Source organism: Crinia signifera, chromosome 8 (genome assembly GCF_055691185.1).
Source record: "Crinia signifera chromosome 8, ASM5569118v1, whole genome shotgun sequence".
NCBI lineage: Eukaryota > Metazoa > Chordata > Amphibia > Anura > Myobatrachidae > Crinia > Crinia signifera.
The window spans coordinates 97,631,526-97,656,219 of NC_139224.1; the positions used below are offsets into that span (position 1 = coordinate 97,631,526).

The 24,694-nt window shown below is 43.1% G+C and overlaps 1 protein-coding gene across 1 annotated transcript in view; it reads left to right on the top strand.

The window, feature by feature from the left end:
* Positions 1-24,694, top strand: part of STXBP3 (syntaxin binding protein 3) — a 102,522-nt gene that overhangs the window by 52,503 nt on the left and 25,325 nt on the right. The window contains exons 3-8 of the mRNA XM_083156828.1: positions 10,157-10,238; positions 12,076-12,152; positions 15,632-15,710; positions 20,490-20,590; positions 20,696-20,844; positions 21,052-21,142. Coding sequence (XP_083012954.1) covers positions 10,157-10,238; positions 12,076-12,152; positions 15,632-15,710; positions 20,490-20,590; positions 20,696-20,844; positions 21,052-21,142 — 579 coding nt within the window. The remainder of the gene's footprint in view (positions 1-10,156; positions 10,239-12,075; positions 12,153-15,631; positions 15,711-20,489; positions 20,591-20,695; positions 20,845-21,051; positions 21,143-24,694) is intronic.

The window sequence follows — 24,694 nt, forward strand, 5'->3', positions numbered from 1 at the left end:
ATCATTGGCAGCCACTAGCGCTGGTTTTGCCAATAGTTTTAACCATGAATAATTAGATTTGGAACTTGACCACCAACCTACTGCAAGACGACACCCCTGCAGGAGTCAGGTGGCACTCAAGGGAACCACTGTTGGGAATCACTGCACTAGCTGAAGTAGCCAGCGTTGCCTGGGTTTAAATATTCAGGTTATTAAGTTACCAACAATATTTTTAAAAAGAAAGAGAGCGCAAAACCGAAATCTGAATATTTGTTATAGGTTTATTAACCAGTAAAAAACAATTAAAATATGCATTTGTAAATATATACAATAAAATACATTATTTATTTTATTTAACAGAGTCACACTCTTAAATAGATGGGCACCAGTGAGTAATAAATGTATTTTATTGTATATATTTACAAATGCATATTCGAATTGTTTTTTACTGGTTAATAAACCTATAACAAATATTTAGATTTTGGTTTTGCACTCTCTGTCCTTTTAAAACTATTTATGCAAGTAATCTATTCCAATTACTTCTGGGAGCTGCACTACCAAATCTTCGGTGTGATCATCATAATTCATTTATTTGGTGTTATTGTTTTAATTTTGGTACTAATTGACATATCGGAACTGCGACTTATTTTTTGGTATTATAAGTTATCAACAAGTTAGATGTAACTGTTAACATTTAATAAATAATTAGCAGCTCTTCCAACACACCCATGAGGTGGCTGCACTGTGTCGTTTTTTTTAATGGGGTTTCGCCAGTAGCCCTAATCCCCAGGTGCTGTATGTGATGATCTCAGGTGTTGAATCTCTGTTCCAGGATAATGTGGTGCAGCAGAGGGTGTGTAAGGGGCAGGGGCTTCAATGCTCATCTCCCAGGTGTGGAATGTCTGCACCTAGATGAGCTCAGCCTTGCGACTTCAATGCTCATCTCTCAGGTGTGGAATGTCTGCACCTAGATGAGCTCAGCCTTGCGACTTCAATGCTCATCTCTCAGGTGTGGAATGTCTGCACCTAGATGAGCTCAGCCTTGCGACTTCAATGCTCATCTCTGAGGTGTGGAATGTCTGCACCAAGATGAGTTCAGCCTATCCCACGGACAAATCTGATCTAGTATAGGAGCTGGGAATATGTCATTCCCAGACATTGATTAATGTCTGTCTCAGCCTGTGGGCCTGCTTCACCCTCTGTAGTGAGGAAATAAGTGCTGCTGAGTCTTCTGAATATATTGCGCACTGACCCTCTAATGCTGCTGACGAAGCCTCGCCAGCCTGAGCGTGGGGTCTTTTCTTTTAGAATGTCATTTAAACTTTCCTTCACTTGATGGAGTTCTCTAAGTTCAGCTTCTTTCTTTTTTATTTCCTCCTCCACTTCTCTTTTGAGCTGTAATGCGTCCATCATGTCGTCATTTGGAGTCTCTTGTATGTTTTCCTCCAGCTGTCCGCTCCTTTCTCTGTCACTCCTATCATCGCCAGTCACGTCCGTGCTGACAGTATGAGGCAGTAGACTTTCTGTGAGCGTCCACATAGCACTATAGTTATGTGCCTCTTCTATCCAGCCTAAATAACGATCATAGCTCCATGCTTTTGGAGCACCAACCATCTCAATCTCTGTAGAGCCATCCCTGATAGTCACCATCAGTTGGTCCTCTTGTAGATCTCCTGGGTGAATTATTTCACCATCATCACATACTCGCTTTGAAACTGAATACACCAAGTCGATCTTTTGGTCATCCAAACATAAGGTACTGTATACCGCTACGTTGCAGGGTATTTCCGCCATGGTTTGAGAAGATAATAAGACAAAATCTGTCAGAGCTGCTTCTATGTCCCGTGACTCTGCAACAATAATGCTCTCTGTGCAGTGCTCTGCTTTTTTTTTAACCTTTCAAGCTCCATCGTGACATCACTAGCTATTGTGACATCACAAGCTATTGTGAGATCACTCTACCAGTGCCTTGCTGACAGTTTGTCCCTCTTTATATAGTTAATGAAGTTTACGTTGTTTTACACTAAAAGTTATAGAATAAAGGTTTAATTTGATTTATATTTGATCTTTTCATATCTTGTTATTTGGATCTCCATTACTGCAACAGTATATCTCATAATTTTATCCTTATGAATAAAAAGAAACATTTTTCAATAAAATAATAAAACTAATGTCATATAGAAAATAAGATTTTGGAGGAGTGGATGTAGGAAAGGTGTTATTATGTATGTAGTAGTCAGGGGCGCCAATAGGCGCCCCTGACTACTACATGTTTTTTTTTTTTTTTTGCATCTATCCATTTTAATATTCGATGGCCAGGTGCAGGGGCTATCTGGGGGTGGGGCCTGTGCGGCATGACCCAGGAAACTTGTCTATTGCCCCAAGGAGCTGGCAGGGCTACCCAACCTTCGGGAGCCTCCCAGTTGTTCCTGGAGTGTATGCAAGAATGGCTAATGGAGGGAGATGCATTCGGTGCAGAGGCAGCAGGTGGGTCATGAGCTTACAGGGGAAGGTGATCGAGGAGCAGTGGCTGCTGCTGTCCCTGATTTGAGTACTGACCACACATTGCATGGGGGAGCCAGTTAGCATATGTACATGTAATGTTGTATGTTTTTTATATATATATGTGCTGACAACCATACCCAGTGATCCGCAGCACCGTGTTTTTCAGGGTATCCGGTCAGTGGATAGACAATGTCTAGGTCAACGGTCACTAGGTTGACCACTAATGGTTCGACAGTGACTAGATGGACACCTTGGACAGTGACTAGTGACTTATGGTCGACATGAGGTTTTCATGATTTTTTTCAGAAAGAAGGTGGATTTTCATACTTTACTATCCAAGTGGGCATAAAGTGGGAATATAATAGTATGGCAAGCAAAGCCGTACATATATGGTCTCCATGTCGATGTATGATTACATAGACACCAAAAAAATCATGTAACCCTTATACAGTACCAGCCTTTTAACTATTGACCTTGCCTATGTCGACCATAAGCTTGTGTCGACCTAGTGACTGCCAACCTAGACATTGTCTATCATCTATACCGTAACCGTGTTTCACTGACCTGCTGTAGCACGGAACACAGCGCTCAGCTTGTCTATCTTTTATAAACCTACCCCCAGATTCCAGGGAAAGTAGCCTACCGGAATCTGGGGGTGGACTTATAGAAGACAGGCAAGCTGAGCGCGGTGTCCTATGCTGCGGCAAGGTCAGCGAAGCAGAGCGGTGCTGCTGTTCATTGGGTATGACAGCCAGCACATATATTAAACTAGCTCAATGGTTGCCAAACTTACTTGAATCACTGTACCCTAGAGAATCAGCACTTTTGTTTATGGCATCCCTAGCATAAAAGCTGTTTTTATTGACAAATTTGGGAAAAATATTAAATGAAGTAAATTTTGCCTACCTGTCATTATTTTGTTCTGTTGCGGTTGATAGTTGTGCATCTTTTTGTCCACATGTTTTATCATTGGCAGCCACTAGCGCTGGTTTTGCCAATAGTTTTAACCATGAATAATTAGATTTGGAACTTGACCACCAACCTACTGCAAGACGACACCCCTGCAGAAGTCAGGTGGCACTCAAGGGAACCACTGTTGGGAATCACTGCACTAGCTGAAGTAGCCAGCGTTGCCTGGGTTTAAATATTCAGGTTATTAAGTTACCAACAATATTTTTAAAAAGAAAGAGAGCGCAAAACCGAAATCTGAATATTTGTTATAGGTTTATTAACCAGTAAAAAACAATTAAAATATGCATTTGTAAATATATACAATAAAATACATTATTTATTTTATTTAACAGAGTCACACTCATAAATAGATGGGCACCAGTGAGTAATAAATGTATTTTATTGTATATATTTACAAATGCATATTCGAATTGTTTTTTACTGGTTAATAAACCTATAACAAATATTTAGATTTTGGTTTTGCACTCTCTGTCCTTTTAAAACTATTTCTGCAAGTAATCTATTCCAATTACTTCTGGGAGCTGCACTACCAAATCTTCGGTGTGATCATCATAATTCATTTATTTGGTGTTATTGTTTTAATTTTGGTACTAATTGACATATCGGAACTGCGACTTATTTTTTGGTATTATAAGTTATCAACAAGTTAGATGTAACTGTCAACATTTTATAAATAATTAGCAGCTCTTCCAACACACCCATGAGGTGGCTGCACTGTGTTGTTTTTTTTTAATGGGGTTTCGCCAGTAGCCCTAATCCCCAGGTGCTGTATGTGATGATCTCAGGTGTTGAATCTCTGTTCCAGGATAATGTAGTGCAGCAGAGGGTGTGTAAGGGGCAGGGGCTTCAATGCTCATCTCTCAGGTGTGGAATGTCTGCACCTAGATGAGCTCAGCCTTGCGACTTCAATGCTCATCTCTCAGGTGTGGAATGTCTGCACCTAGATGAGCTCAGCCTTGCGACTTCAATGCTCATCTCTCAGGTGTGGAATGTCTGCACCTAGATGAGCTCAGCCTTGCGACTTCAATGCTCATCTCTGAGGTGTGGAATGTCTGCACCAAGATGAGTTCAGCCTATCCCACGGACAAATCTGATCTAGTATAGGAGCTGGGAATATGTCATTCCCAGACATTGATTAATGTCTGTCTCAGCCTGTGGGCCTGCTTCACCCTCTGTAGTGAGGAAATAAGTGCTGCTGCGTCTTTTGAATATATTGCGCACTGACCCTCTAATGCCGCCGACGTGGATTGTGGGGGTATGAAAAGGTCGGAGGACGCGTACCGCCGCCCCTCGCGGGCTGGCTGCGCTCGCCACGCTTCGGGTTGGCGTTGATAGTGGGGTGGCGTTAACAATGGGGGCATTTAGCCATCAGGGTGGGAATACAATTAAAAATGGGGTCTGGGGGGCCATTTCACATATGAAACAGGCATCTGGGTACATCTGTACATACTGTACAGTATTAAAATCGCATCAAATCGCATCGCATGCAATACAATAGCATACAATGCAACAGCGAGTTTCTCTTCAAAGGAATTTCAAGGGAAATCGCATGCTTAGGGTACTGGCATACAATTTCAACATTGGCTGCCCAGATACTGTAAGTCACAAGTACCGAAAATTATGTGACCGTACTGCATAGACATGAGCTTTTTTTTTTTCAATAAAAGGGATGAAGCGATAAACAAAAGTACAGTACGTTGACAGATGGGGCTTAGACAGACAGACTAGGAGGGGTGGAGGACTCCTCTAAGTTTCTTAAAAACGCTCTGCTGTACAGGGGCAGCCATATTCTTAGTGTCACTTTTCATTAGCAGGAGCAGGGAGAGCCGGGACTGATGCACTGTTGAGGCAGGTACCATCGGTGGCAATATGCTGAGCGGTAAGGGGTGGGGGAGCTGGGAGAGCAGGACCTGGGCAGAAGGCAGCGGGTAACAATAGCCCCACAGCACAAATCTGCTTGCTACTGTAAGCACCTTCCTTACCACCGCTGGGGCTGTACAGTATGCTGTACTTACGCCACTGTGCACACTGTATTGGCCATTGGCATACCGTAATGCCCATTACACATACAGTACTTTGACACACACCGTAATGCCAATGTACAGTACAGTATGTAGAGTAATGTACAAAAAAATTAAAAAAATAAATAAACTGGTACAGTATTCTGGTTCTCCAGATACAGTACCTGTAATCTAGTATTACTGTAATTACAGCATGCCTCCCAACAGGACCCTCTCCAGGAGGGACACAATGCTCTGTTTCAGGACTTCTCCCTTAATTATAATTGCCATCACCTGTGTTGAAGCACCTTTCTTAACAATTATCCTGTTTGAAACAGGTGATGGCAATCATACAGTACATTAAGAGGGAAGTCCAGAAACAGAGCATTCTGTCCCGCCTGGCATGGGTCATGTTGGGAGGTATGATTACAGTACTTACAATACGAACACCCACAGCTAGGGGATTTTTTACACAAATACAGTATGACTGAGTCTGCGAAATAGTCTATTAATATGCGCAAAAATCCGCCCCCCCCCCCCCCCCCACCTGCGAAAAAATACGTTACTGTATTTACAGTATTACACCAACAGTATTACGGACTAATCCAGTATTTACAGTAGCACAGATTATACGAGAATACCCATAGTAGCAGCCTGCAGTAGCCCACCCTAATAGAGTATTGTCATCGCTAGTCGGGGATCTGCGGCCCATACACACCAGGCAATTTTAACACATTGTACAATATTCTCAATGGCGCTACAGTATCTCTACTGCACTGTGCAGCCATGTCGATTCCCAACATGGCTGAAAATCACGATATCACATGTGCTCCTATTGCTGACTGACCCTGCGAAACAGTCCGTAAACATGAGAAAAACACCGGTCCCCTCGTTTGAGGAAAAAATACGTTATTTACAGTATTACACCAATGGTATTACGGAGAGAACTAGTATTTAGCAGCCTACAGTAGCCCACCCTAATAGAGTATTGTCATCGCTAGTCGGGGATCTGCGGCCCATACACACCAGGCAATTTTAACACATTGTACAATATTCTCAATGGCGCTACAGTATCTCTACTGCACTGTGCAGCCATGTCGATTCCCAACATGGCTGAAAATCACGATATCACATGTGCTCCTATTGCTGACTGACCCTGCGAAACAGTCCGTAAACATGAGAAAAACACCGGTCCCCTCATTTGAGGAAAAAATTCGTTATTTACGGTATTACACCAATGGTATTACGGAGAGAACTACAGTAGTATTTAGCAGCCTACAGTAGCCCACCCTAATAGAGTACTGTCAGCGCTAGTCGGGGATCTGCGGCCCATACACACCAGGCAATTTTAACAAATTGTACAATATTCTCAATGGCGCTACAGTATCTCTACTGCACTGTGTGCAGCCATGTCGATTCCCAACATGGCTGAAAATCACGATACAGTATCACATGTGCTCCTATTACTGACTGAGCCTGCGAAACAGTCCGTAAACATGAGAAAAAACACCGGTCCCCTCGTTTGAGGAAAAAATACGTTACTGTATTTACGGTATTACACCAATGGTATTACGGAGAGAACTAGTATTTAGCAGCCTACAGTAGCCCACCCTAATAGAGTACTGTCATCGCTAGTCGGGGATCTGCGGCCCATACACACCAGGAAATTTTAACACATTGTACAATATTCTCAATGGCGCTACACTATCTCTACTGCACTGTGCCGCCATGTCGATTCCCAACATGGCTGAAAATCACGATACAGTATCACATGTGCTCCTATTACTGACTGAGCCTGCGTCCGTAAACATGAGAAAAACACCGGTCCCCTCGTTTGAGGAAAAAACAACATTCTCAATGGCGCTATCTCTACTGCACTGCACTGAACGTGTAAGCCATCAAAAATCACGATATCACTACTCGATACTGTATACAGTAAGTCTGCAAAACAGACTCTAGTATTTACGGACAATACCCATAGCGGCAGCCTGCAGTATCTGAATACAGTATACACAGCAGGCGATTGTATACAGTATTCTGCACCGGGTGCATTTGAACAGTAGGGAAAGAAGGGAAACAGCTTCATTCAGGGAAGGGTGGGAACCGAGCGCTTCCGCGCAGGGACCGTTTTGTAGTGCTGCTTACTGTATACTGTAATTCAGCAATCAGTCAAATGTACAAATGACTGTACTACTGTATAGTGTACTTACTGCTCCAGCGAGAAGATACTGTACTGTACTCTTCTTGCGGAAGGAAGGCAGTATGATGGTAAAGCTTTGTAGAAACAGGAACGCAGCAACAACTTGACTTTGGATTCAGCAGAATGAATAGTCCAGGTGTACAGGTACAATCTCGTGCTTGTATACAGGCAAGAGATGAAGAGACGATCCGTAGCAATTCTACACGGTTTAGATGCAGAAAAACAAACTGGATAGTTTGACAATTTTAGTATCTGTAGCTGAATTTATGCTGGCAGAGACAAAGGAAATCCTGCACGAAGCTGATAGGTGCATTTGAATTATGTACAATTACCAGCGAAACAAAAAGGCAGACTGCAATTAACATACTGTATTTTGTACATATGACTGCAATCAACATCTTATTGTCTGAGGTGTCGGTCTGTGTCTGAGTTTGGAGAAATCTATTGTTGCGGAAGAAAAACGTTCTCTGTAGCGCAGTACAGTATGGGTATTAACTATCGTGTACATGACGGCCTGCCGGCGCCAGCTCGCCCACGCTGCGGGCTCGGTGGCTCGCTACGCTCGCCACGCTAATTAAAATCAACTCCATGCCAACATGGATAGTGGAGGTACAGTATGAACTACTGTATCGTTGGCATGGCGTTAACTTCGTTTATTTTACTTCGTTTATTTTACTTAGTTAGTGGCGAGCGTAACCCGGAAGTACGCACGGCGCCATGCCGTGAAAGTAAAGAAGTACCGCACCAACTACTGTAACTACAGTACCTGTATTGGTTTAAAAAAAAAAAATTACTGTACGTTTAAAAAATGAAAATATATTGTAACCAACTGAGGATCGAACTACTGATACTGAGATAGTAAAGCCGTGTCTCTACCCGCTAGGCCACTATTACCTGTGATTTTACTGCAGGCAGATGGTTAGCATGGCTTCTGCACCAATCACATACAGTTCATGACCATCCAGTACGTCACTGCGGCTGCGAATAAAATACCTGTACTAAAACTCTGCCCGTAAAGTAAGGACAAAATCCGTAGTGTAAAATATGATACTGTAGGTCCTCCAATAATGTTTTAAGTAGTCATCTAGCAATAGCAAAGGTTAGCATGGCTTCTGTACCAATTACATAAATGACCGTACGTAGCTGCTTCTGCGAATAAATACTGTACAAACACTCTGTCCGTAAAGTAAGGACAAGATCCGTAGTGAAAAGTGGCTGGTTAGCAAAGGTTAGCGAATTTAATCCCGAAACACGGTCCTCAAGGCAAGAAATTTTACCTGAAAAGCTAAATCTATTTTGCGAAAAAAAACGTTCTCTGTAGCGCAGTATGTATGGGTATTAACTATCGTGTACATGGAGGCCTGCCATTGTGAATTTTTGTTTGTGGAAAAGTCCGAAAGAATTTGATAAGCACCAACTACTGAAACTACAGTACCTGTATTGGTTTAAAAAAAAAAAGAACGTTTAAAAAATAAAAATATATTGTAACCAACTGAGGATCGAACTCCTGATACTGACATAGTGCAGCTGTGCCTCTACCCGTTAGGCCACTGTTGCCAGAGATTATAATTCAAGCAGATGGTTAGCATGGCTTCTGCACCAATCACATACAGTTCATGTCCATACAGTACGTCACTGCGGCTGCGAATAAAATAAAATAACTCTGTCCGTAAAGTAAGGACAAAATCTGTGGTGTAAAGTATGATACTGTAGGTCCTCAAATAATGTTTTAAGTAGTCATCCAGCAATAGCAAAGGTTAGCATGGCTTCTGTACCAATTACATAAATGACCGTACGTAGCTGCTTCTGCGAATAAATACAAAACACTCTGTCCGTAAAGTAAGGACAAAATCCGTAGTGAAAAGTCGTGGCGGCCACTGTTTTGTAGAAGAGATTTTTACGCATGCGCTGTACTGTTTGGGAAAAGTGACATCTGGTGGTCAATGAGTGTAAGTGCAGGTTACATTTACAAGATTACGTTACGTTATAACACGATCTATAACGGGACTATAGCGCAAGGAGCAGGCGCGATCCATGCGCGATTTGCATGGCGCACTTTATGCGCAACGCAGCCACGATGTACTTGGGCATAACTGTACATTAAAATGTGTTATTTTCCACAGTTTAAAATGTTAATGCATACGTTTACCAATAATTGAAATACGGACTGTATGCTATTTTGACTTGATACTCGGCGCACTTTCTGAAGTCCTGATGAAAATGTCTATATTACAATGTATGCATGTTATTGTATCATAATAAACACTGACTGTGAAAAAAAAAAAAAAAAAAAGATGACTCTCTGTATTAGGCACAGGTCTGTGTCCTAAGGTAGGCAGGCATTAACCGGAGCCCCTGTTTGTTTTTATTTCCATAAAGGCCCCACCCAGCTACTTCTTGTTGCCACTCATCTGGCACTTTTCTGGGAAGAGCACTACTTATTCTACTTCCTAATTACAGAAACAAATACATTATATTGTCTGTTGTGTTTCCCATCCAGGTTATGCTCATAGATCAGTTTACAACCAAGCTGCTGACATCATGTTGCAAAATGACAGACCTGTTGGAAGAAGGCATTACAGGTATTGTAAAAGCTACATATAAACTTGCACAAATTGCTTGCATTAGTGCCACCAGTCATACCCCTTTCACACCAGCCTAAATTCCCAAGTTGGACCCGGCAACAACCCGCGACTAGCGCTAGTGTGTAAGGTTCCTGGGCCAAAATACCGTCAAAGTTTGCTGGGATTTCAACCCTGCTATGGAGCAGGGTTGTTCCCGGGGTCCTGGCCGGTGTGAAAGGGGTACTCCCCAGGGTTGCCGGTCCTCCGTGCGTGCGGTCAGGCTGGGGATCCGCGCAGATGACAGGACAGGCGGCAGATGAAGATGACGCAGCTCTCTTGCGCCCTCACTGCAGCCGGAGAGCTGCTTCATCTGCGCTCGCCGCCTGACTTGGAAAATATTTATTGGCTTAATATCATTGATTACAAGTGATTTATTTAAAGATGCATAGAAAAACAAAATTAATATTGGTTTCTAAATTTTTTTTTAGTAATTTAACATCTCTCATGGCCAAATTCAATTCGCCAAGGTTAATCACTTTGGTCGAATTGCCACAGCTATTCATACAGCATGATTACAGGTGCCACAAAACTCCTTAGACGCATTGTTTACAGTCCTCTTCCTGCCTTTCTATCTTCCCACTTACTGCTTGTCCCATTTCAGTCTGGTTTCCGTCCTCTACTCCACTAAAACTGCCACTGCAAAAGTCTGCACCTTCATGCTGCCAAATCTAAGGGCTACTACATGCTGCTTATTAACCTCTGCTGCTTTTGACACTGTGGACCACCCACTCCTGCAAATCCTTCACTCCCTTGGTCTGCGTGATGCTGTTGCTCTATTAATGCACGTCCGCCTCTCCTGTCTACTGATAACTTTCTCCAACTCCTACCTCCAAGATTTTTCACTTGCTCTTTCCTTTCTCTAGAATTCTCCACCTCTCCCCCTCAGACTCTCCAATTCTCTACAAAACCTTATACAGGCTCTCAAGACCCACCAAACCCAGCCAACTTTGATCCTAACCCACTGCTACATGCTCCCTGTCAACCCTGTATGTCTGCCCCTCCCCTTTAAAATGTAAGCACTAATTAGCAGGGCCCTCTTCCGTCATGTGCTCTTCCTTATTAAACCATATTCAATGGCATTTTCAGGATGTCACTGTCATAATCACATTTATTTCCATAATTTACCAGTACACTAGAGGTTTTTTTTTATAAAATCACGCCCACAATAAAAAGACACCTGAATAATATTATTTATTATTATTTTGCTCTCCGACTGTTTTTGGAATAAGTCCATATTTAACTGAAAATTATACTACTGTAGTATTTATATTTATAAGAAAATTTTGATATTGCAATATGTGTTTAGATAAACTTACATATAACACTAAGGCCCGTATTCAATGCAGCCGGTGAGGGGGTTAAACGGCATTAGCCGCTCACCCTATTCTATGTTCCGGGGAAATCCTTGCTGTCACAGGACAGCGAGGATTCCCCCAAACAGCGTGGCTCGTGGCTAATGCATTTAGCTGCAGGTCTCGCTCTTTCTGCGGCCGCATACACCAATTCCCCCTTGCTCCAGTTTTGTAATCAGCATATGCGGGGTGGTGTCAGATGAATACTGACAGGACGAGCTGGCAGTCTTACTTACTGTCGCAGCGAGCTCCCGGCATTGACTATGCCCCTAAGTATTCCTGTTCTTCCAGGAATCCGCTCGCAGGTTTAAGAACAACTAATGCCACAATAATTATTAAAATTAAAATGTTTATTTTAAAGGCCAGAAAAACAATATGTTGACTATATGTGCTCCTTGGACGTATTTACATTGACAAATATGTGTTATTTTTTCTTTCTATAGTTGTGGAAGACATTTATAAGATCAGACAGCCTGTTAAAGATTTAAAAGCCATTTACTTTATTTCACCCAATGAGAAGGTATGTACTGTATCATCTCACAAATACATGTTGTAGCCTGTGTAGAATGTCACATTTTTTTATGGGCCTTCCCACTGGGCAATTTCAGGGAATTTTCTAAGCAGTTTCACTTAATTTGACTAGATTGCTTTGAAAATGCCCCTACATCGCTTCTTGTGTATGGGCGATAGCGATGTATGGCCCCTGTGCGTCGATATCGCCTGGCGATTAAGATCTATCTTAAATAAATGTAGTTAGATTGCCGGTGTCAGGGCTAATGTTCTCACTGGAGAACACTCACCCTAACCGATTGCTCGGCACACAGCTCTGTGCAGCACTGTGCTGAGCGATCTCGCTCCGCAAAATGTCCCCATTTGAAAGCCCCAATAGTATAAGTTAAATGAAAAAAATGTCTTAAAGTTATTCTACATCTTTTCACCATGTTTAGTATTGTAGTTTAGTGGTTCCACAATCCAGTCCTCGCTCTCCCTCAACAGCTCATGTTTTGAGGATTACTATCTGTAATCAGGCAGAACAATTACTGACTCTGCCAAGCAAACTGTATATAGTTAAATAAATCCTGAAAAAAAGAGCTTCTGGGGTGCAAAAGGAATGGATTTAGTTAGGCTCGTTTTCCACATCTACTCCTTCACTGAGGGTTGTCCTCCTTCCTCTTGATCCTTGTTATTTCTAGAATGCAAGTGTGGGCCATTCAGTGCTTCTAGCCAGTTTAAGAGCACCTGGAAATGGTCGACATAGGATAGGTTGCTATTGACAGAGGTGGATACATGCTTAAGGACGACATGGTCGTGGTGGACACTGAAAAGGTTAAAAACATAAGTGAAGTGCAGAACAAACCAGGTGCACTTCACTTATGTTTTAAGTATGCTGTCAGTCGTCCTGAGGAAGGAGCTACGGCTCCAAAACTGTTTACACATGTACTGACTTTTTTTTGCACCGTTTTCGATGATCTAATACACTAATAATTTTTGGATAGTGCCACCTTCTGTTTTCATTTATTGGAAAACGTTATATGTAATATAATGCGCACGTGCCTGTGTGCCTCTCTGGCCGGCGCACGTGTCTGTGTGCCTCTCTGGCTGGCGCGGGTGTCTGTGTGCCTCTCTGGCTGGCGCGCGTGTCTGTGTGCCTCTCTGGCTGACGCGCGTGTCTGTGTGCCTCTCTGGCTGGCGCGCGTGTCTGTGTGCCTCTCTGGCTGACGCGCATGTCTGTGTGCCTCTCTGGCTGGCGCGCGTGTCTGTGTGCCTCTCTGGCCGGCGCACGTGTCTGTGTGCCTCTCTGGCTGGCGCGCGTGTCTGTGTGCCTCTCTGGCTGGTGCGGGTGTCTGTGTGCCTCTCTGGCTGGCGCGCGTGTCTGTGTGCCTCTCTGGCTGGCGCGCGTGTCTGTGTGCCTCTCTGGCTGACGCGCGTGTCTGTGTGCCTCTCTGGCTGGCGCGCGTGTCTGTGTGCCTCTCTGGCTGGCGCGCGTGTCTGTGTGCCTCTCTGGCTGGCGCGCGTGTCTGTGTGCCTCTCTGGCTGGCGCGCGTGTCTGTGTGCCTCTCTGGCTAACGCGCGTGTCTGTGTGCCTCTCTGGCTGGCGCGCGTGTCTGTGTGCCTCTCTGGCTGGCGCGCGTGTCTGTGTGCCTCTCTGGCCGGCGCGCGTGTCTGTGTGGCTCTCTGGCCGGCGCGCGTGTCTGTGTGCCACTCTGGCCGGCGCGCGTGTCTGTGTGCCTCTCTGGCCGGCGAGCGTGTCTGTGTGCCTCTCTGGCCGGCGCGCGTGTCTGTGTGCCTCTCTGGCCGGCGCGCGTGTCTGTGTGCCTCTCTGGCCGGCGCGCGTGTCTGTGTGCCTCTCTGGCCGGCGCGCGTGTCTGTGTGCCTCTCTGGCCGGCGCGCGTGTCTGTGTGCCTCTCTGGCCGGCGCGCGTGTCTGTGTGCCTCTCTGGCCGGCGCGCGTGTCTGTGTGCCTCTCTGGCCGGCGCGCGTGTCTGTGTGCCTCTCTGGCCGGCGCGCGTGTCTGTGTGCCTCTCTGGCCGGCGCGCGTGTCTGTGTGCCTCTCTGGCCGGCGCGCGTGTCTGTGTGCCTCTCTGGCCGGCGCGCGTGTCTGTGTGCCTCTCTGGCCGGCGCGCGTGTCTGTGTGCCTCTCTGGCCGGCGCGCGTGTCTGTGTGCCTCTCTGGCCGGCGCGCGTGTCTGTGTGCCTCTCTGGCCGGCGCGCGTGTCTGTGTGCCTCTCTGGCCGGCGCGCGTGTCTGTGTGCCTCTCTGGCCGGCCCGCGTGTCTGTGTGCCTCTCTGGCCGGCGCACGTGTCTGTGTGCCTCTCTGGCCGGCGCGCGTGTCTGTGTATGTCTCTGTCTCTATTCACATTTGGGGCAGTATTCAATGAGGCCAATTCGCCTTGTTTCATGGCAAATTTGTGCTATTTTCACTTTGGAAGGTGATTTTTTTTTGTCAGAAAGTGAATCACCCTATTGAACGTGCACTTTTTGCGGACGGTGAACAGCGAATGACGGACAATTCACCGTCTGATACTCTCCGCAACTCGCTGTGGTTTTTCAATGTGATTCGCCGTGAGTGTATTCAATGAGAAGATGGCGAATTGCTTTCTAAGTGTAGCAATCACCATCTTTTCATGGTGAAGTGGAATGTGAACTTTCAAAACAATGTTGTTGTTTTTTTAAATTTGGTGTAAAAAAATCAGGAATTTTATTCTGAGAAGGGGCATGCTATTTTTATTCATGTGCTTACAGCACATGAATATATATTTAATTTAAAAAAAATATATATATTTTTTTTACACATAACAGCCAGCAGGGGGCCGAGAGCCGTTCATTACATATTCATATATTCACTGCTCCCGATCATTACATATGCACGATTGGGAGCAGTGCATACCTGGTCCCCTGCTTGCTCTCCTGGGGGGGCAGCTTGTGCTGCCTGGGTCCCGGGGATCTCTCCTACCCTCCACATACATTCTGGGGCAGGTAGGGAGACTTCCATCTCCCTGCCTGCCGCCGTCCTCCGGCTCCCTGCGGCATCCACCGCAGGGGTTCACATTCGCTGTCAGGGGCAGCGAGCCCCTGCCTCATTGAATAGTGTATAAGCGAGGGCTCCAGCTCTCCGGAACACGGCGACTGTGCAGCAAATCCTAAACAGGATTCGCTGCACATCACGATTAAGGTCATTGAATACTGCCCTTGATTTTGTTTTTTTTGTCAAGGCAGTGGGGAGCAGCAACATCTTAATATAACCGTTACATTTCTGTGGGAATGTATAATTTAAAAATGCATAAAGCTGCCTACAGTATCTGAGGCACCATAACATATTCCTAAACTTTGTATTTCTATATTTTAGAGAATGCACATACTGTCGAAAACCCTTTCACATAGGATTGGAGTTTTGCTTTTATGAATGCACTGCTTGTACCATATTTGTACATCTTGTATTAAGTTTTTATATTGAAAAAAAAAATAGATTTTGACATGCATTACTTATTTCTGTTTTCTAGTCTGTAGACTGTGTGGTGAAAGACTTCACATTTAAGTCTTCCTGTATGTACAAAGCTGCATATGTGTACTTCAGTGACAGTAAGTAATGGAACTCCATGCAACAAAAAAAGCTTGAAATATGCATGAAAAATACTTAAAATATGCATGAAAAGTGTTAAAATATGCTACATTAAATAATAAAAAAAATTTTTTTAAACTTATTTAAAAATCAGAATACCATTAGTTGCAAATAAACCTCAAAAATAGGCCCACAGCATCTGCAGATGTCAGTATGCTGGCTGCTACAGCATACTGCAGCGTCTGAAGCTCTTCTTGCATCAACTGCACGGACCCTCCTCTCCAGCGCCGGATCAAATGTCAGCATAGCCTGTGAGGGCGTTGCAGTGGAAGGCTTCCTCCCTGCGCCACATACTCAGTGACACAGCATTTTCTCCGTGCCGCGTGATGTCACAACCCTTCTGCCCGCCTTCTCTGCTGCAGAAGTCTGTCTCTTGGTGTAAAGTCCCAGGCCAAGGGCAGGCAAAGGTTCAGGAGCTTCGTAATGGCATCCACCCTGACTGACTTTTATCAACATGGATTGGCAGCCTAGAGCAATGTCAGACATAGCGTACATCCAATGTTCCCCACACTGCGCACATATTGCCCCAGCCTGCACACTCTACCACTACCTGGCCAGCAACAGCAGGGCAAAGCAGTGCTGTGACTTGTGGGTGGGAAGAGGGCTGGGCCTAAAATATGCACCATCACTAGATTTTAGGTAAAATATGCAATAACCATTGAGAATGGGCAAAATATGCAAATGCATATAATCCTCTAGTGATGACACTGACATCATATTCATATGCATACTGGTCTGTTTAGCAAATATACCTTAAACATTTATATATATAATATTATTATTAGTGGTTTACTTCAGTTATGTATCATTTATATCAAGCTAGTTTTACTCCATTAAATTATTAATAGCTAACTATTGTATTTTAAAGAGAAACTGAGTCACTTTCATGTGACTATTGAGGCGAAATGATGGCAAAAGTTTAGAAGCACGGACTGTGTAATGGTTACTGCCTCACAGCACTGAAGTCATGGGTTCAAGTCCTACCTATTCTTATCTGTGTGGAGTTTCTGTATTTCCTAGCACACTATAAAAAATAGGTTAATTGGCTTCCAGCAAATTGAGTATGTGTTTTTGTGTACATGTGTATGTAATATACGAAAGTATGTCTTTGGCGCTAGAGGCTAAGGTGGTGTAGCTTGTCACCCTGCAGCCACCACGTTGAAGGGTTGCTACCCTCCACAAAAGGCACAAGAAAAAAAAGGGAGAACGTGGGGCGCACAAAGGTGCACAAGATGAATATACAATTTATTAAAAACAAACACACTTAAAATGACAACACATTAATTAAAAATGAATTCATATATAGTGGATGTATATACATATACACAGTGAGCCTTTGTTATATGATGGCCTTGTACTAGGTGGTAACCTTATATCCTTTGAGGGGGATGCGGTCATCTATTAGAATGAACTTAGGTCTACAGTCATTAGGTCTACCCCACTAGGTTGACTGGCAGGAAGGTCGACCTGACTTAAGGTCGACATGGGCCAAGGTCGACATGACTTAAGGTCGAATTTGCATAAAGGTCGACATGAGGAAGGTCGACTGGTCATAAGGTCGTCATGGGTTTTTAACTGTTTTTTGAGCCGACATGTGCCGACAGGCGGTATTTCATGCCCTACCATCCACTAGGGCGTGGTGGGAGAATAAAATAGTGTGCAGAGCGCAGCGAGGCACCGCGCCCGAAGCATTGCGAGCGAAGCGAGTGATGCGAGGGTCCGATTCTCATTGCCAACTGTGTCCATGTCGACTGTGTCGACATTCGGATAAAAAAAAACAGTGAAAAACCCATGTCGACCTTCCTCATGTCGACCTTTATGCAAATTCGACCTTAAGTCATGTCGACCTTGGCCCATGTCGACCTTAAGTCAGGTCGACCTTCCTGCCAGTCGACCTAGTGGGGTAGACCTAATGACTGTAGACCTAAATGCAGTCTGACGAATGATCCCATTCCCTTTGAGGTTGTAATGGATTAGCAATTAAAGGACCAGTTCAAGCTCAATAAATTCTTAGTTGTGGGTCAGGTATCCTTTGAACCATAGATCATCCAATTTTGTGAACAGTATACACACTGTCAGATTCAGACAGCATCACAATGTCTCCCGTTGAAATAGGAAAAACAGGGGGGAAGAGGGAGAGTTTTTTGAGGGGGATAATAAAGAAAGGAGGAAATACAGGGAGTGGGGTGATCAACCCCACCAATTCAACCTATATTGATCTAAATGAACTCAAGATCGATGGTTTCATTAAGACCCTGCGGTTTAAGGGACTGCAGCTTCAGGATCCACGCTGCTTCGTCTCTGCAGAGTGTCCTGAAGCGGTCCCCACCTCGACAATTTTTTTGAATTTGTTCAAGTCCAACCACCATCATCCCTTTTGGGTAGCCATTATGCACTTCAAGAAGAAGTGTCTTGGGACACTGTGATTGGTGCATTTATTCAGAATGTTTCTTCTATGCTCCATTACTCTGTTCTTAAGTTGGCGTTTGGTTCGTACCACATAATACATTTGACACAGGCATATCAAAAGTTAAATAACATAACTTGTGGTACAATTAATAAAAGTTTTTTTATTAATTGTACCACAAGTTATGTTATTTATCTTCTGATATGTCCATGTCAAATGTATTATGTGGGACGAACCAATCTAGATAAAAATGGTGTAACTATCTTTAGCTGTTAGAATATAATTAAAGATTAAGGATGGAAATGTGAATGAAAAATGGAAATAAAAAGAAAAATTATAATGAGAGAAAGTTCATCAAAATCAAACTTTTAGATATTGTTTGAAAGGTACTCAACCAGACTATAAGGTGTTTCAGCGTTGTGTTTATTGGACCAATATCCACCAATTGTGGCCCAGCTTGCTACTAATGATATTCCCTTATGAGTGTGCAATTGCGTAAAGATGTGTGTATACTGATGTTTGAAGCACTGTGTAAATGCATTCTCATGATCTAGTACTATGCATTATCTGTTATTTGTTTTTGCTTTTGTTTTTATTATTATTTTTTTCATTATTTTTATTTTTATATTTATTTGTATCTTTATTATTGTTATTGTTATTTTTATCACTGTACATTTTATGTTGTTACTTTTAATATATATTCTATTACAGTTTATGATTAATTCATTATTATTATCATTAAGAATATCAGTAACATATTACTGTATATTGAGTGCATATATTAGTATCATTCATACAGATGATATCTGAACACCATGAAAGATGACGGTATTACTGTCATAATTAAATTATATTAGCTACTTTATCGACAGGTCTCGACAGATTTATGTGTATATAAACCTCGAAAGTTTCCCCAAGTGGGCTGGACAATACATAGGGCTATTGGAACCCAAGTCAATTACCCAAAACAGAACACCTGTGTAAATTGAGCAGACCGGCATTTAAAGCCGACCTTGTAGAAGGAACTCCATCCCTGGTTTGAAGAAGCCACCCAGTGCACGGCGAAACACGTTCCAAAGGAGTGCCTCCGTGACCCGGTGAATCCATCTCCACACAGCTAGAGCTGAATTGTGTCTCCCAGCGGCACTGTATAGCTACACGGACGCTGTGGCAGAGCATCGGACGGAGCATACCGCAGCATTAAGCCACGGTGAAGAGACTGCTCATGCTGGAGTAATACAGCCGGCTGGAACTACACAGAGGGTCAGCCGAGAGATACGGGACGGAGCGGGCGCTGCGGCTCACAACACATTTGGGAATTGCCTTGAACCGCATGAGCCCTCCAGAGTGGTAAGAGATACCTATACACACAAGACGGACACTGCTGCTAAGTCTATCACTCTGCAAAAAAGAGAGGTAATTCCCCTATTTCAACGGGTGCTCACGTAATACTATTTACACAGAAACATTGTGGTGCTGTCCGAATCTGACAGTGTGTATACTGTTCACAAAATTGGATGATCTATGGTTCAAAGGAAACCTGACCCACAACTAAGAATTGATTGAGCTTGAACTGGTCCTTTAATTGCTAATCCATTACAACCTCAAAGGATATAAGGTTACTGTACAGTGATTAAGTGAATAAAGGTGGGGCAGAGCAGCATTACAGAGACAAATACTCACTGAGGAAGGAGATCATGACAGGCGGCATGAAGCTCTCTATGGAGACACAGCCCAGGGTCATCATATTTATGGGCAATCCATCACTGACAGAGCCCACAGCCTTCCTCTTGCAGCTTCCCCTCCACCCCTATATGTAGGTGCCAATGGTCACATGATATTCCTTGGGCAATCAGCCACATCATGTCCACTACCATAGACGTCAGGCAGGTAGCTGCATGCTCGGAGACTATTTGCTGATGTGAGAGAGTAAGACTGGACCTCCCGACCATAGCACCTATGTAAGTGCTCAAATGCAAATGCAAAAGTAACATCTGCCCCACCTGCAGTGCACATGGTTTTTGTCCATCTAAGAAGGATTTTGTCAGAAAGAGTGAACTAGAATAAGGCCCACATTTGTGACCTGCTGACTTAGGGACTTAATCCAAGTTCTGTTTAATTCACCAACTTTATTTATCACCAATACACATGAATATGATCATAGCGTTCCTTATTATTGTTATATAATTGGAATATTTTATGTCAAGCAAGGTCCTGTTAACACATGGATATATGCCGAGAGATAGGAAACCTCATCTGATTAAATACATGAAATAGACAAATACAAAACATTCCAATACAGTATAGTAAATATTTGTATTGTGTGTTACAGCGTGTCCTGACTATTTGTTCTCCAAACTAAAGTCATGCCAGCCCAAAACCATAAGGAGATGCAAGGAGGTCAATATATCTTTCTTCCCTAAAGAGTCGCAGGTACAGAAATTACATTTATTACATCCATTGGCTATAATTTCCAGTTCTGTACATTGTATACCATATAGTCAGTCTTCTTTCTCATGGATATCTTGTTCCCTTTAGGTGTTCTTGCTTAATATTGCTGATCCATTTCACCTGATGTACAGTCCAGACAAGGCTGTAGATAAGGAGTCTGCAATGCAGTCCATTGCTGAGCAGATAGTGACCCTATGTGCAACTCTGGATGAGAATCCCGGGGTCCGCTACAAAAGGTAATGTCCTATTCATACCCTCCAGCATCACCGTGGAGCTGGGAACATACAGAGACACTATGGATGCATTATATATTTATCTGCACTATTATATGTTGATTCCATCAATAACTTCCCCATTCGTTGTTACTAATATTGGACTTTAATGTCGGTTTTATAGTGTAAGAAATAACTGTTGGTGAAAAAGTGAATGTCTCACTATTTTAGGGAACCATTGGATAATGCAGAAGAGTTGGCCAACTTGGTGGAAGAAAAACTTGTTCAGTATTACAAGACTGATGAAAGAAATCAGTGTAAGGTAATGTGGGTTTTGTTTAGTGCCACACTTTATATGGTAAAAAAATGCCCCTGTAGAAATATTTTATAACGTTATAATAAATGAATGATCAAAACTGTCCAGATTTTTATTTATCCTACCAACTTTTACAGGCCCATGTGCATGAGTTGAAGACCCAGAAGTACTCGGTAGTGGTGCATAATTGCTCCAAAATGTCTGCCATTGCCATGATTAGGGCTGTTGCTAGGCACCCAATTCCTGGTTACCAAGTTTAATGCACTTTGCCAGCAAAAATGGCTGACATTGCCATGTTTACAATAGTTTCCTGGTTTCCAGGAAACTAGGCAATAATTTCCTGGTTTCCAAGCTTGATAAACATTGCTAGCAAAATAATTACTGTTGCCATGATTATTGCTTTTGCTTGGCAATTGATTCCTAATTACCAAGATTAATGCACATGCCAGTAAAAATGCTGCCATTGTCACAGTTTATGCTCTTGCTAGGCAACAATTTTCTGTTAACCAAGCTCAATAACCTTTGCCAGCAAAATAGCTGTTGTTGCCGTGGTTACTGCTGCTGTTCGGCAAATGTTTCCTAGTTACCAAGATTAATGCACATGCCAGTAAAAATGCTGCCATTGTTACCAAGCTTACTACACTTTGCCAGCAAAATGGCTGTCCTTAAAATGTTTATGGCTGTTGCTAGACAATGATTTCATAATTACAAGCTTAGTGTACTTTGCCAGCAAACTGGCTGCAGTTGCAATGATTACTGCTTTTGCTTAGCAACCGTTTCCTGGTTACCAAGCTGATTGTAAGCTCCACTGGGGCAGGGACTGATGTGAATGTTCAAATATTCTCTGTAAAGCCCTGCAGAATATGTGTGCACTATATAAGAAACTGTTAATAAATAAATACTACACTTTGTCAGCAACATGGCTGCTGCTGCCATTGTTAGAGCAATTACTAGGCAGCCCTTTCCTGGTTATGGTGGTTACTAAACAACTGTTTCATGGTTAATAAGCTTATTGCACTTTCTAGCAAAAAGGCTTGTGTTGCCGTGGTTTATGCCTGTTGCTAGGCAATCATTTCCTGGTTTCCAAGAAATGGCTACAGTTACCTTGTTTATGACTATTGCTAAGCAACTGTTTCATGGTTACAAAGCTTACAACACTTTGCCAGCACAATGGCTGCTTTTGCCATGGTTACTGCTGTTGCTAGGTAACCATTTCCTGGATACCAATCCCTACTGCACTTAACCAGAAAAATGGCTGCTTTTACCATGGTTACCTCTGTTGCTAGGCACCAGTTTCCTGGTTACCAAGCTCAATACACTTTGTCAGCAAAATAGCTGCTGTTGCCATGGTTATGTCTTTTGCTATGCAACCTTATTTTTTTTTTGTTAACAAGCTTAATAATGTGCACTTTGGCAGCAGTATGGCTAACAATGCCAGGGATACTGATGTTGCTCAGGAACCATTTCCCGGTTAAAAAGGCTAGCTACCCTTTGCCAGTAAAATGGCTGCCATTTGCTATGGTTACTACTTTTGGTTGGCAACCATTTCCTGGTTACCAAGCTTAATGCGCTTTGCCAGCAAAATGGCTGCCATTGCCATGGATACAGCTGTTGCGCGGCAAGAGTTTCCTGGTTACCAAGCTTACTAAAGTTTGTTAGCAAAATGTCTGCTATTACCATAGTTATGGCAGGTGCTAGGCAACAGTTTCCTGGTCACCATGTTTACTACACTTTGCCAGCAAAATGGCTGCTGTTGCCATGGTTATGTATTTGCTAGACAAAAGTTTCCTAGTTTCCAAGATTGCTACACTTTGCCAGTAAAATAGCTGTCATTGCCATGGTTAGAGCCATTTCTAGGCAACCATTTCCTGGTTACCAAGCTTACTACACTTTACCAGCAAAATGGCTCCTGTTTCCATAGTTATGACTGATACTAGGCAACTGTTTAATAGTTCAATAGTTAATAAGCTTAATGCACTTTACCAGCAAAATAGCTGCTGTTGCTGTGGTTATGTCTGTTGCTAAGCAGTCGTTTCCTGGTTACCAAGCTTAATATACTTTGCCATCAAGCTTAATACTTTACCAGCAAACTGGCCACTGTTAACATGTTTTCAGCTGTTCCTAAGCAACTGTTTCCTCATAACAACGCTTACAATTATTTTTCATCAAAATGGCTACCATTCCCAGGGCAACAGTTTCCTGGTTAAAACTCTTATTACACTTTTACCAGTAAAATGGCTGCAATTGCAATGGTTTCTGCTTTTGCTTAGCAACCATTTCCTGGTTACCAAGCTTAATGCACTTTGCTGGAAAATGTATTAGGCTTAATGGCAAAGTGGCTGCCATTGCCATGGTTACTGTTGTTGCTAGGACAACATTTCCTGGCTGCCCAATATTACTACACTTCTCCAGCAGAATTGCTACTACTGCCATAGTTACTGCTCTTACTAGTTGGTTACCAGGCTTTACTATTCTTTGCCAGCCAAATGGCTGCTGCTGCCATGGTTATGTCTGATGCTATGCAACTGTTTCCTAGTTACCAAGCTTACTACATTTTGCCAGCAAAATAGCTGCCATTGCCATGGTTATGGATGTTGCTAGGCAATTGCTTCATAATTACCAAGCTTATTGCACTTTGTCAGCAAAATAGCTGCTGTTGCTGTGGATGTCTTTTGCTAGGCAACAGTTTCCTAGATACCAAGCACAATACACTTTGCAATCAAAATTAATACTGTTTCTTCATTACAAAGCTTACAACACTGCCAGCACAATGGCTTCCATTGACATGGTCACTGCTGTTTCTAGGTAACGGTTTCCTAGTTACTATACTTTCTACACTGTCACAGCAATATAGCTGCTGTTGCCATGTATTAAGGTGCATGGCTAATTGGCTGCGGTTTCCATGGTTACTGCTGTTGCTAGGCTACAGTTTACTGGTTACCAAGCTTACTACAGTTTGCTAGCAAAATGGCTGCTGTTGCCATGGTTATAACTGTTGCCAGGCAACCTGTTACCAAGCTTAATACACTTTGCTGGAAAATTGATTAAAGTTGCCATGGTTACTGCTGTTGCTAGGCAATCATTTTCTGGCTACCAAGATTACCAAACTTCTCCAGCAGAATAGCTACTATTGCCATGGTTAATGCTGTTGCTAATGCATTGTTTACTGGTTACCAAGTTTTACTACACTTTGGTAATGGTAATGTCTGATGCTTGCTTTATTTATTTATTTATTTATTTATTTATTAATAATTATAAATTATATTCTGCAGCACTTTACAGAGTATAGTTGAACATTCGCATCAATCCCTGCCCCAGTAGAGCATAGAATTTATATTCCCTATCACATGTACACACACGGACAGACATTATAGGGTTAATTTTAGTTGGAAGCCAATTGACCTACTGTACCAGTATATTTTTGGATTGTGGGAGGAAACCATAGTAATCACACACAAGTACAGGGACAATATACACACTCCGACCAGTTAGGGCCATGGTGGGTATCGAACCCATGACTTCAGCACTTTGAGGCAGTAATGCTAACCATTACACCGT